Source organism: Cariama cristata, unplaced genomic scaffold (assembly GCF_000690535.1).
Source record: "Cariama cristata isolate BGI_N322 unplaced genomic scaffold, ASM69053v1 scaffold12616, whole genome shotgun sequence".
NCBI lineage: Eukaryota > Metazoa > Chordata > Aves > Cariamiformes > Cariamidae > Cariama > Cariama cristata.
The window spans coordinates 26,990-40,277 of NW_009621627.1; the positions used below are offsets into that span (position 1 = coordinate 26,990).

At 43.9% G+C, this 13,288-nt stretch overlaps 1 protein-coding gene across 1 annotated transcript in view; it reads right to left on the reverse strand.

Moving 5' to 3' along the window:
* HEPHL1 (hephaestin-like 1) overlaps positions 1-8,888 on the reverse strand; it is a 32,577-nt gene extending 23,689 nt beyond the window's left edge. Inside the window, exon 1 of the mRNA XM_009702045.1 lies at positions 8,749-8,888. Within this exon, the coding sequence (XP_009700347.1) occupies positions 8,749-8,780 (32 nt within the window). The 5' untranslated portion in view covers positions 8,781-8,888. The remainder of the gene's footprint in view (positions 1-8,748) is intronic.
* Positions 8,889-13,288: the final 4,400 nt, after the last annotated feature.

A 13,288-nucleotide genomic window follows, 5' to 3' on the forward strand; every position in this document is an offset into this window, starting at 1 on the left:
CCTTCAGGTGATGGAGAACCCACCATATGGTCAGTGTTTGCATATTATAGGTATTAAATACCTTTTCCCTTCAAATCCTGAATTACATTTGTATTCTAACATCATCTAGCTCCACACTCCAACCACTGGTTCCCATCAAGCCCTCTCTCGGATCAAAGAAGCCGCATACCATCAAGAGCTTCTTTTCTATGCAGGCACTTGCATAAGTTTTAATTAATTGACTAAATTGCCTCCTACCCTTCTTCTGGACAAACCAAGTACACTGACATTCTTTATGCCACAAATCTTTCCTAAAGCTCTTTTCTGAAAGCGTTCCAATATTTCTCTATCTCTTTTGAAGTCTGAACACAAGAACTTCACACAATATGCAAGTAATATTGCAGCTAAAGCCAGAGGTGCTCCCAGTCAATATTTCTAACACAACTGGCAATTAGTTTTACCCTTTGAACTATAACATCATACTAGCAACCCGTGTTCATCCCATCTGTTATGATACAAAATCTCATTTTACTTCTTTCCAGGTTAAAGCTGACAAGTATGGTACACATTCTTCACCCCTAAATATCTCACACAAAGAGGGTAGAAATGAATCCCTTTGCTGCACAACCAGCAGTGGACTGTAATGACCAGTTTCACCGTAGGTGACTGCTCCGTGAATTTTTGCATCCCCTGAAGATTGTTTGAGGTTTTGTGCTTCCTAACAAACTCATAAAAAAGCCGAGCTAAATTTTCGTGAAGTATCACTGGCAGAAATACAGCATTTTCATATTTAGAGTGAGTTTTTGTGACTGGCCAGTTTACTTACTTGAACCTATTTTGTTTAGGTGCTTTTGTGCAGTGCCAGCAACCTAAGTGTTGGGTGTCGCATGAGCTAAAAAGTATGATTTGCTATAATTTCTTCACTGTAAGATCCACTAGTCCCCCTTTTCAAGCCATCTCTGCTTGACACCATAACTCACAAGATGCCCCATCTCAGGTCATTACACCTCTGTGACCACTGTCTAAACCAGATCTCTGAAGTGATCCAGATATAAAAGCCTTCAAAAAGAACACTTTTTCATTTGAAAATTGTGCTTTATAACACGCCAAGAGCTATTTTGGCACAAATGAAAACATTGCCAATAATATTGCTGTGGCAGAAGAAGTTGGCTAGGATGGAGAGGAAGGGACAGAAACTTCTCAGTCTGCTTCTTCACAGAATAACGTATGCCAGATAAATACACCCCAAAAGCCTGGTTAAGGAACGAGTTGCCAAGAAGTCTGGATTTTCAGTGAATTAGCAGGTCTGTGGTAACTGTCTGTGTGCATGGCAAGACCTGGCAAGTCACACCACACTCACTGAGGAGAAGATACCTTCCACTGCCTGCGGGGAAGAGCTGCTACAGGAGCCCTTACCACAGAGTAGTAGGTGGTGTCAGTAGTAGTGCAGTGTAAATGCACAAGCTTCCTTACCTCATGGCAATGTATTCCTGTGGCTATGCCCTAATTCGAATCATAAATTGTTTTTTAAAATGGTTTATTAGAAAATTTCTGTAGAAAAAATCAAACAGATTTTTTTTTCACAAAGTACTTATTTTCAGGAGATATTTTTCAGCAGAATTTGTTCCATTTTCATCAGCCATCAAATATTTTAAATGAGATGCTCCAGCAGCACCTTGCTTTCCCCATGGCGACAGTGCCCTTCCGCCCTTGGCTTTTTGGCCAGATAACATGGTACACTCCTTTGTAGCTTCACACCCCTGGGCTACACTGTCTCTCCTGCAGAAGCAGAACCCCGGAAAGACGCACTTCTTGATCAGGCTTTGTCAAATGGTTGACATGAGCCTAACTCCTTTAAATGCATAGATCAGGAATCCCAAAATCCTGTTAGGTATTGAAGTTCAAGAAATCACCCTGAGAAAACCCTGTAGGTTTAGGCACCAGAGACTTTCTCAGTGCCTAAAGCCATGCTGTAGCATCTCTGTTGGCTAGATCTCTGCCTGGCTTCTACTTAAAGCCATCTAGAAGTCAGGAAGGCTTTTTAGTGCCAGCTTTCTCAAAGGAAGCCCATTCAAATCCTCCACCAGTTCAGAGCTGCAGAGTCCACCCAGTGCAATGGGCATCAGCTGCAACCAGGCACAGTGTAGGTGATGCTCTCCTGTGCAGGACATCAAGCAACGCAAGAGTCATGGAACCAGAAAGGGATCACAGCATGAAAGGAGCAACCTGACCTCTTGGCCCTGGTTAATTATGGGTTTTGTTTAATCATTGCCAAAAAGAAAACAGCCAATTGACTCTGGGACACAAATCCTACATGCCACTGATGCCCTTGCTGTTGCTTTACAGACTCAGGCTCTTTCATAGCTTCCTTTCGTTCTAGATCCACACTCTCCAAAGGGCAGAAGAGTTTCCTACCCAAAATACCCTGACGTTTGGGAGATCCTTGGAGTGCAGATACTTCAGCGTCACCTCTCCTTCTGTCTGGGAGGGGTAGAGCCCAGTTCTTCTGCCTATACTGAGACATGTATTTTCAGCACGTCCTTTTGGTTGCCCTCGGTACCTGAGAACAGAGCACAGTGGTTGTTGTGAGTCCCACCCTAGGTGTTCAGGCTGCCCCATTTCATCCAGAAGGACTTTTGGGTGCCCAGCTCAGCCTTGCAAGTAGCTGGTAGCTCTGTGCCACTTTACAAGTGTTTCTGCGCTGCACGTTACAGTACTTAAAGTCCTTTGGAGAAAGACTACCCACACTGGAGCTAATGGCATCGGCCATAGGAAGTTCATAGAAAGGATGCATGAGTGTGAGTGACTTCTCCACACTCCCGGACGCCTGGTACATGGGCAAGTGGCCACACTGTGGGGCTGGTACCTCTACCCAGTGCCACAGTGCAGTCAGCAGGTGTGTTGGAGGGAGCTGGCACAGACTCAGTGCCACAGCCCCTGCTGCTCCATCAGTGGGACACAGAGGTTACCCCCCTGTCCTTCTTCTTTCTTTCAGTGAGAGCTTCTTCTCAGTGCTCCATGAAGTCTCTGCTGCCAGTGCCATTTGTACCAGTGCATCTCCCACTCCACAGTTCCTTACCACCCATCTCCAGAGTCCATCAGAGATTTTCTTGCCTTCAGGGTAGTCTCCTGTCTTTGACAACAGTTCTCAAACCCCATTCCTCATCTTCTTTTGATGGCGTGTTCTTCCTTGGGAAACACTTCACATTTTCAGTCACTGAGTTAAACATCCCCTTCAACAGCATCTCCTGTTTCATTCTTTCCCACCCACTGACTTTCCAATATGTTATTGCAGCAGTGGCTTCTCCAAGTGCTGTAATGGTTAAACACATCCAATTTTCTAAATCTGCCTTTGCCTCTTTCTTCCAGTGGTCACAATGGGCCTATTCTACTGGGAACCCCCTGCCAAAATGTCTCCTATCTGTCATTCCTCTCTTGTCACAAGAAGACAAATCTTCTCCCCGTTTCTTAATGCTCCCTTACTCACTTCAAACTGCTTCATCCTTTTGGTGGCTTTGTCATATCGCTGCCTGAACCTCTCCCGTCTTTCTGGTTTTGTGCAGATGTAAGAGCTGTTCTTCTAAATCTTGACTATCTCCCTCCAACTCAGTTGTCAGCCTGCACTTCATGTGCAGAAAGTTTTGATGATCAGTCAGTCCCACTTCTTATAGGAAAGGGGAATACTCTATCCTCTGGAGCTGTATCCATGCAAGCTTCCTAAGTCCCCTCCTTCATCTCCTCCAGAGAGGCGAGTCTTGAGGTTACACATAGAGGTAAACAGGCTTCTGAATCAGGGCATAAAAAATCTTGTTGAGACAAAGAAAACCATGCAAATCCTGCCTTTATTTCTGTGCCTGGTTTCATTTTTCCCGTTGACCACTCTCAGCAGTTCTTAAACTCCAAGAAAAGTTGACAATGCACATGAGTGGGACAGGGAGTTATTAATAGGGAATTAACTCTAATTCCTTAAAATAAGTATTAATACAATTACAGACATCCATCTCCCTGCAATGATGAGCACTACGACTCTTCCAAATGAGAGAAAGAGTAAAACAAGAGTGTCGTGCATCTTCTACTTCAAATCAAGACTAGACATGCAGATAATCTGCCGTCTCAGGGTAGGACCATGAGTTAGGGTAGGACCATGAGTTAAGTGTAATTTCTACATCTATTTCCTTTATCACACAGAAAAAGTATTTTGCCAACATTTTTACTGTGTTTATATTACCTTTGATCTTAAGAAACAAACAACCTAACAGAGGTTATTTTTTATAAGAGGTGCTTACATAAGTACTACGTTAGAGTGTGCAGTAAGAAATGGAAAGAGCTACGCGTTGTGCATGGCCAAACAAACAGTTCCTCAGTAGACTGAAGCCAGATCCCTCGCTGGTACAATTTTGAAGCCTGCTGAGTTTGTTTACCGCTGTGATCACCACGGAAAAATCAGCACTTTGGTAACTACCAGATGAGAAGTCCCAAATTTTATCATACCCAATAATCACTGTACACTCCTGGGTGCAACTGAAGGCAAATGTAAACTTTCTTTTATTACCATTGTTCCACTAAAATCCCATAGATTTTACACTGACAACCATTTAAACAACTTTCTTTATGGGTTTGTTCCCTAAAATCTGTTGGTGGTGAAACCTTCCTTACTCTCTACCCTCTTCACATACTCTATGGCTGGGTTTACAACAGTTTTTTTTTTCCTCAGAGTTCCCCATTTTTCCTGTGGCTGGAGTAAGCCAAGACAGTGCCCATGGCCTCAATCATTTTAACCCCTGGGTCATGTAACCTGTTCAGGGTAACCCTCTGCCAAACCACGACTCCCATGCTAAGGTCAATGCCATGTCTGTGCTAGAGGGATGGCCAATGGAGGGGAACCAGTGGTGCCAACTCACATTTGTAGATGGTGCCCTGACCACAAAGCATCAAACAACAAATTAAGTTGTGTGTCCTCAAAAGAGAGAGACACAATGTCCTCGAAGGATGTTTTAGGCCTTTTCTGACCCACATGAGCCATGGAAGAGGTCAATCAAATCCATAAAATCTTAGACGAAGCTCTGAGGTGTCTCTGGTTAAGTGTTTCTCTCCTAGAATAAACTTCTGCTTCCCCTGAAGTCAGTAACAATACTCCTCTCAGGCTTCGTCTAATGAAGGATTTCACCTCGCAGGCCCTTTTGATGTTGACCCTTCCCACAATGATCATCTTTGCTGATGCAATTGGGTCATTTGGCCACATGATGACTCAACCATTAGTTTAGCATCTGTGACGACAGTTTCACTGTCATTTATCTGGGTGGGATCTCCTCAGAGGCAAATTGCACAAACTGTGTTTGATGCTGTGGTAACAAAAAAACACCCGTTAGTGTCGGTGGGTGCAAGACTTGGCCCAGACAAATGTGGGATGGGTGGCCTAAAGAGAAGGGACGAGCTGTTACATCAGGCAAAACTTAATAACATCTACCATCAGCAGAGCAAGATTTAAGTGTCCATCATACAAACTAGTACAAAATTAATTCGAAGGGATTATCAACCAAACTCTAATCCTGAGGGCTGAGCCACAGTAGAGAGGGAAAGACTGATGTATGTCAAGCCACAACACCTAGGTGTATTTTTCTCTTGAAAGGCCGTTGCCTATGTGACCATTAAAGGGAGCAGGCAGTGTCTGATCTCACTCTCCTACTCCAGCAATATTCATGCCCTAACCCATAAAATCTCACTGGGATCTGCAGCACATCCAGCAGCACTGACAGCACCTTGCACTCTGTGTGTCCAGTCCACCATGGTTTAATCATGTCAACTCTTTCACCAGTTATATCAGGTGGGAGGGGATGCTGAACACCTTCCCAGCTCACCTACACCCAGTAGCCGTAATTATCTGGATCTGTGATTTCCAAAATCCTCTGTGCTTCAGAAAGCGTCAGCTTAATTTTCGAAGGGAGAACTGAGAGTGAAATGTCTTGGTTTATTTATAACACTCCAAATTATGAGAATTAGTGGAACAGCTCGAGGCTTCAAGTAGACAAGACAACCGGCAGAGGCGAACAGCCTCATTACTCTCTTTACATAAGAAGCACTGATGCACAGCAAGATACTTGCTCTGTGCAAGCAGCAGGCTGGCCCTTGAGCGCTGCAGCGACACAAGGCACAATAAAAATTAGCATTTAAGCAGAATAGTTATGTCAACACAGAGCTGTGTTTGGGTTAATCAGCTCTGACGAGAGGCAGACTATTCAGCTCACACCCAGGGAGATGCTGATGCAGCTCTAGGGCTCCCGGCTCCGGAGAGAGCTCACTCAGCACCAGCACAGCCGTAACTGAGCCGCGTAGCTGTGGCCGGTGCCAGAACCAGCTCACCTGATTTCCAGCCCCATGCCTCAGTTACCGAAGTCTCCTTTCTCCTCTTTACGGCTGAAAACTAAAGGCTGAGAGAGGTATTATTGACTTTGACACAGCAACATTGAAAAATCGGCTCTGAAATCTCACTATCTGATCCAGGTAACGTAACACTTTCCATTACATGCTTGCTAATTCAGCATTTTTTTTAAGTAGTGAAGAATAAGTGGTTTTGATTATATCTCTGTGGGCTAGCTGGAATCAAAAGGAGCGTTCCTTTATGTGTATGCACTGACTCTTCTAAAGATAATCAGTTTGTCTGCAATCTCTTTATCTTCACTTCCCTATCGATAAAACTGGGACAGTGCCCCATCAGATGGGTGCTGTGAGGATGCATCACAAGGTGAGAAGTGCTAGGCTCAGCGAGCCCCAGCGCTGCCGCTTGCAGAACACAGCTGGCTCAAAATGCATTCCTGTCCCCACCTAGGAATAGATCCTTAAACTTTGTTTATGGGACCACATATTTTTGTAATATACATAGGAACCAATTCATTACCTGAAAAGTAACCCATTAGTATACTGCTTTAAATTTATATTAGAGGTTATCCTAAAGAGCTAAATAGTCAAAACAACTATTACTGGTTCACTATTTAGTCCACGTGCTTATGCAGGCACACTATTATTCCAGAATACAGCACTTTATTCTGGCTCAACTCAATACGGTTTGGCAATGGAGTGAACTAGTTACAAGAATCACTTTATTATTCTGCACGTAGGGAGTTCATCGCAAACAGCTCCCCAACTTTGAATGTATGGTCTACATTACAATCCTCTGTGGGTAAACCCTTTGGAATTAACATTCGGTAATTATTACATTACAGTGATGACTGAAGACATGAGCTATGTCATACCATGTAAAAGGCATCACATTTATGTCACAGACTTTAAAGTAAATGTGCCACTTGATGTTCAGGGAGCACAACGTGCAGGCAAGCTTAAAAGTACAATGTACAGAACAAATTCCAATCTCTCTATGGTATTGGGATGGATTTACAAGTAGCTGCCCTTCACTTAAAGCTGAACTATTTTTAGTGAGAGGTCTTCCAGTTTAGGGAGTGGAGAAAGTTATCCTCTGCTAAAGAGTAGGGAAGAGAAAAATTTAAGAGTTTAACACAACTGAAGAATAACCTTTCCAGTAAAGTTTGTTTTCATGGGCTACGAACAAACTGTTACTCTGAATTCTACCTATAAAGGTGACACCTATTGACTTGGATGCTATCTGGGACCTCTAGTTGTTAAGAGCATAATCCTAAATTTGTATTGAAAAATAAAACTCTTTCTTGCCTCCTGCTTGTGGCACAATAATTCCCTTTACGAAATCCACTGAGAGCGACTGTGAAATTACTAGCCACTAGAGAAAAGTCCGGCATTGCTTGGGATTTCCTGAAAAGTCAGAAAGGACATTTCCATTTCTAACTCCTGGGACACGGCATCCAGCTCCCAGCATGCATTCAGACCTGGTTATGGACACCAGGACCTCCTCACTCACTCACAGCTCCCACCCCTATCCCAAGCCTAGACTCAGAGGAAGGCCCCCAAACTATCTCTAGGGTGAGAAAGATAGCGATGAAATCTTAAAAATATTCCCATACATATTTGAAGCTGATGCTCTAGAGAAGCACGAAGGGTCTGTACCATCCCCATCCAATGTCCAGGCCAGCTCTCCCGGTGTCGGAGGGACACGCAGCCAACCCCAAGAGCGTGGACATGAGAACAGACACCTCTTTTCCACTGGCCGAAGCACCATTCATCACAGTGGTTACCTACGCACTCCAGTTTCAGCACAAGCGATCACCAGAACTTCAGTTATATATTCACTGTTGCATATTTAAGCACTTATCTAAACAGATTTCTTAAATGGAGGTCTCCATAGTTCCATACATTGCAGGGATATACGGACCACCTACTTGTATCTCATTTGTAGGTACTATAGATATCTGAATTTTACAATGTCATACCAAGCCCCCCCACTTTTATTTTCTCACAGGGACAAACTTTACAATCTTCTGCCAGTTAAACAGACTTCTATGTCTTATTGCAAAGAGCTGTCCTGGATTATGGCAAAGCTGCAATTTGCCTTCGGACGAGTCCCAGAAATACCTGCATCTCCATGAAACACACACAGGGAATTTTGAGCCCACTACCTGTCGCTTTACACACTAACTAACACCTTGCTTAATCAACCATGATGAAAGAAAAGTCAACCAAAGTTTACTCTTGCCTTGAAGCTGAAATCCTGCCTGTGACAACATCATCGGAAGAAAAACAAGAAAAAGCCCATCTTGAGACATTTACAGCAACATTAACCACGTTAGTCAGTTTTCTTTGGAGTCAACAATCAACGATTTATCAGAATCCCCAGTGACTTACTTGTCCTCTAAGAGGTTTTGTCCCGTGATCATATTTTTCCCAGACGGTGCATAGTCCCAGTTCTCTTCCACAATCCCGAGGTAATAGGTTCTGGTCTTTGCTTCCACCACCGCAAACAGCCAGAGGAACCCAAGAGCACGAAGGCAGCCACCACGCCAGGCGGGAGGCATTTGTAGTTGCGATGGCGCGAGGCTGGCAGCGGGCAGGCAGCAGCAGGATGCACCACAGGGAGCTCACCCCTCCCTCCCAGCTCTCGACAAGTTATAAATAAGCAATGGACAGAGCAAAGCTCCTCCTTTTCAGCAGGTTAGGACTGGGATAGGTAGAGAGCCCTGCTATGCAGAACAGGGCTAGGGAGGAGGTTGCTGTCATGGTGGGATCCTTGCCAATCCTTCGGTGAATGCATAATTGCTCACTTACCTGTCCAGGCTAGAGCCAGTTGATGGTTTTTGTAAGTTTGAATGCTTTTTTGTCCCCCTTTTTCCAGACTAAGTAGTAGGGCATATTGGGGCAGGGATTTTTTTGGTGTTTTTGCCATCCCTGTCAAAACTCTTTTTTTTTTTAGTTTTTGTTTTAACTGCTTTATCATGTCTGACATTTCTAAAGCTAGTATCTTGCTGCCTTCATTATTTTTTTCAACAACATAACACTAGGTTATAATCCAGCATTATCAGAGAGAGAGAAAGAATTTGCCAGTACCTCTCCAATTTCTAGGATTTTTTGACCCATTTGTTAAGATTGCAAGTGATCTTCAGTTTTGGAGTGCCCAAAATGAGGCCCCTTTTTACAAACATTTCTCAAAATTAGAGCCCCTGTAAAGTCTTTTGCATTTGGACACCTTGGAATTGAGGCACACAAAGATCACCCTTTTATTAACCTTGGTAATTAACATGCCCACGTAGCTCTCTAGAAAATCAGTCCCTCCCTTTATAGCTTAACTTCCTCTAAGGAGATATCTCTATCATCATCTTGGCAAAGCCAAGAGTAAACCTATACGAGCATGACTTGTTAGGATATTCTAAACCACTTAGGAAATACCCCCAAAAAATCATCTAGGTGGCAAGACATGTTGCAAAATCATACTGCTCTCTTACTAATTTTTCACTGACTAAAGACATAAAAAAGATACAGGTCTGGAATACAGCATTAATCTTGTGAAATTCCACTTCAGCTCCAGAACAGTCTGACCTCTTCCCATTGAAGCTAATGGTTTCTCATGGCTAGGGATGCAAGAGACTTCACAAATGAATTTGGTAGCCACTGGTTTAATGTCAGTAGTCAAGACATAGCTCGGCGACGTGAATATGGTTTTATGTGAGGTTTACCCTCCGGCACGCGACAGTGACAGCTACACATACGGTCAGCTGTGCTGAACTCCTGGCTCCATCACTAGTGTGCGGGTGTCTCTGAACTCACACAGAGAATAACTCAGAAAGCAGGAGAGGTTCACGGCAGCCCAGCCTCCAGCCACCTGAACCATGGTGGGTCTCATCTAAATTAAGAGACGAGGCACACAGACACACGGAGTATCTTGCTAAAGAAGCTTTCGGTTTCTTTTGGCTATGCTTTGGATCTCTTTAGCTACGAGGACTGGAAGCCCAGTATACGTGTGTAATGACACAGTCAGATGGTTACAAATGGTTAACTTAACACAGCTGTGAAACCACGAGTCCCTCGGCTGTAAGCTTCTCTCCGATACACGCTGATATTCATTATCTCCAGTCAGTTAATTGCTGAACAACGAGAAGGGGGAGGAGTGATAGGACAGCACAGGTGTTGTACAAACAGAGATCTGGATCCTCAGAAGCGGCACCCACAGACTTCCTGATAACCTTGAAGACCTTGCTCATCTCTTCATTCTTCTGCTGCAAGCCACATGCTGCCCAACCTCTTGGCCTCCCACGTCAATCTATAACCTCTCTTCCACAACACTGATACTTAAAAATCATCTTCCTTTTCCACTGCTTTGTGGTGTCACTTGGTTACTCAAATTATGCCAACTAATAGTACTGTGATTCTAAAAGGCATAATTAGAAAGCAAAAGAGAAGACAACGACTACAGGACAGCCGGTGGCACAGCTATCTGCGGTGGGACCGACAGGCCAGCTGGTGGGCAATGAAGATGTGAAAAGGCCAAGGTGACACTTGGAGGTTAACAGGATCCCACTGTGACCTTTGCATAGGGTCTGGGATCCTGCAGCCTCCTGCAATGAATACTTCCATTGCCCAGAGTAGCTGTCCTGAGCCCAGGCAAGCTACAAACTTCATCTCCTCTCTCGAGGACCCAAGTTTACACAACCGGGTGCCTGTTATGCAAATATTCATCGTCATAAAGTAGTAAGGGTTTTGCATTTGGATAGGAAATATGTTTATTTAGAGGGTAATGTGCACTTTGAATTTGACTGTGTAGAGTTCAATTGCTTAAATCAGCCATTTGCATGGCATTAGAGATATGTAAAGATCAGGTACAGGGCCAATTTCATCCAGACTGCTTTGCTATGACCTTCTGTCTGTTTGCTTTTTTGTAACAAAAGAATCCTGTTACTTGTTTATCATAAATCTATGTATATGTGGACTGATATAACCCAAGTGCACCGAGGTACTGGGGAACAGGAAGGGGGAGAGCCCAGTTCTGAGCTGGCACCCAACTGAACTATAGTCATTTAAATAATAATAGTGCTGTGTCCTAGTTTTTCTATTGCTTCTTATGCACTCTGGATTGGGTCTTGGTTGCTTTCTTGCTAGAATAACTATTCAAAATTCAATTACAAACCTAATTTCTTTGTCTATTACCATAAAAATTATTTGTGTAACAGGAATAATGTGTGGGCATTAGCACCCTATAGCAGCAATGTGTTGTAAGTCTGGTAAACGCCTTAGCTTGGCTTCAGCATTTACTAGATCTGGCAACTTGTATACCCTTTGCATCCACACATTAGCACTTAATTACCTTGTCACATCATTAAACCCAGGCACATTTACATTCCGGAGAGGTGCTGTGGGCATGACTCAGAAAAAGATGAAAGAACACCTGTTTTGCCCTTGCATCAGGAAAATTTCTGGGAAGCTCCCCTCCAGCAGTAAGGTGATGGGATTAAGTTTGTCGCTTTGTTCGGGATCCTTTCGGGATACTGACTCCTCTGAGACTTTCCATCCCTCTGAAAGCTAAAATTAGCACATGGCTGGGTTTCAAAGTTTTGTAATGAGGAGCAATGTTCATAGGTCCGAAGAATGAACTTCTTGAGTACCGGTTTGTGAATGGGCCCTGAAACATCTCCAATGGAGCTTTCTTTTTAAGTACATCAGGAATTACTGCAATAATTATCTTAAATTAATCCACTAAAGCCCGGACTTGTACCAACTAATGTTAGTGAATTAACTAGAATACCTAAGTTAACTTGGTGATGGCCATAAGGTTAATGAAGAGAGATGCTGGATGTACAGATTTTCTGCAGTTCCTTGAAATTAGGTGACATGAGTTCAGAGTTGAGTACTTTATTCAGACTGCCTACTACTGAAACCCAGCTTGTGCTCTCCATTGAGCAGGTGATGAGCTAATGTTCAAGCAGATTGACTTCCCTGTTCCCAGTTTCTTCTTGATAGCCGTAGAGTTCCCATTTGTAGACACTCCTTCCCGGTGCCTCTGCTATGTTGGTTTGTGTCTGCATTGCAATCCAGGTTGGGGAATTAGTCTGCCTATTTCCAGCATAAGATTAACCTCAGCTGCAATTGCCACCAAACCTGGAGCTGTGCCTGTAGTGACCATCCCAAGGTGACAGAGTGCCTGTGGTAAAGCTGGGAACTGAGTTACACCCTCTGAAGTTTCACACCACTCTTTTAAGCAAGCTGTTCTCCCCCTTCATCAGTTTTCCCCCAATCTTCAGCCACAAACATATTGAATATAAAAGCCTCACAGTACATCCGTGAAAAACAATTTCTATTGCACTTTCTAATCATTTTCTGAGCTGCAGCAGTAGTGAGCAGAAGGTAAATCTCATACTATAGCCTTGGATAAGCACACAAGGTGTATCCGTATTACTTGAATCTTTTGAGTTTACACTGGTAGGTTGGAAATCTCAAAAACTGTCTGCCCTCCAAGGCATCCACCACTTCTATTTGCAATTCTGGACAGGACTTTGCTGAGAAAGCCTTCCTTGGCATACACAGCACTTCCCAGGAGTACTCCAAGTCTAAGCACTGAAACCGTTGGAGGCAGAAAGACAAAAAAGCCGCTGAAACTCCAAGAAGAACAAAGATCTGCGATCAGTGAGGATATCAGAAGGGCAACTGTAGCCCCTATTACAGGTAGCCCAGTGTGGACCTGACTCACATCTGCCCAGAAGTCTTTGTGGCAGGACAGAGTCTGAACTCAGCCCTCCAGATTCCCACGTCAGAGCCCGCACGGCTCCCTGGTGTTGCCCTCCAGCCATTTGGGCTCAGTCCACGCACCCAGCTCAGGGTCACAATTGGACATTTACCACAACGGTTGTCTGGAGATCATTAGGGCAGAATAATTTTCTCTGTACATCTCTGTGCAGAC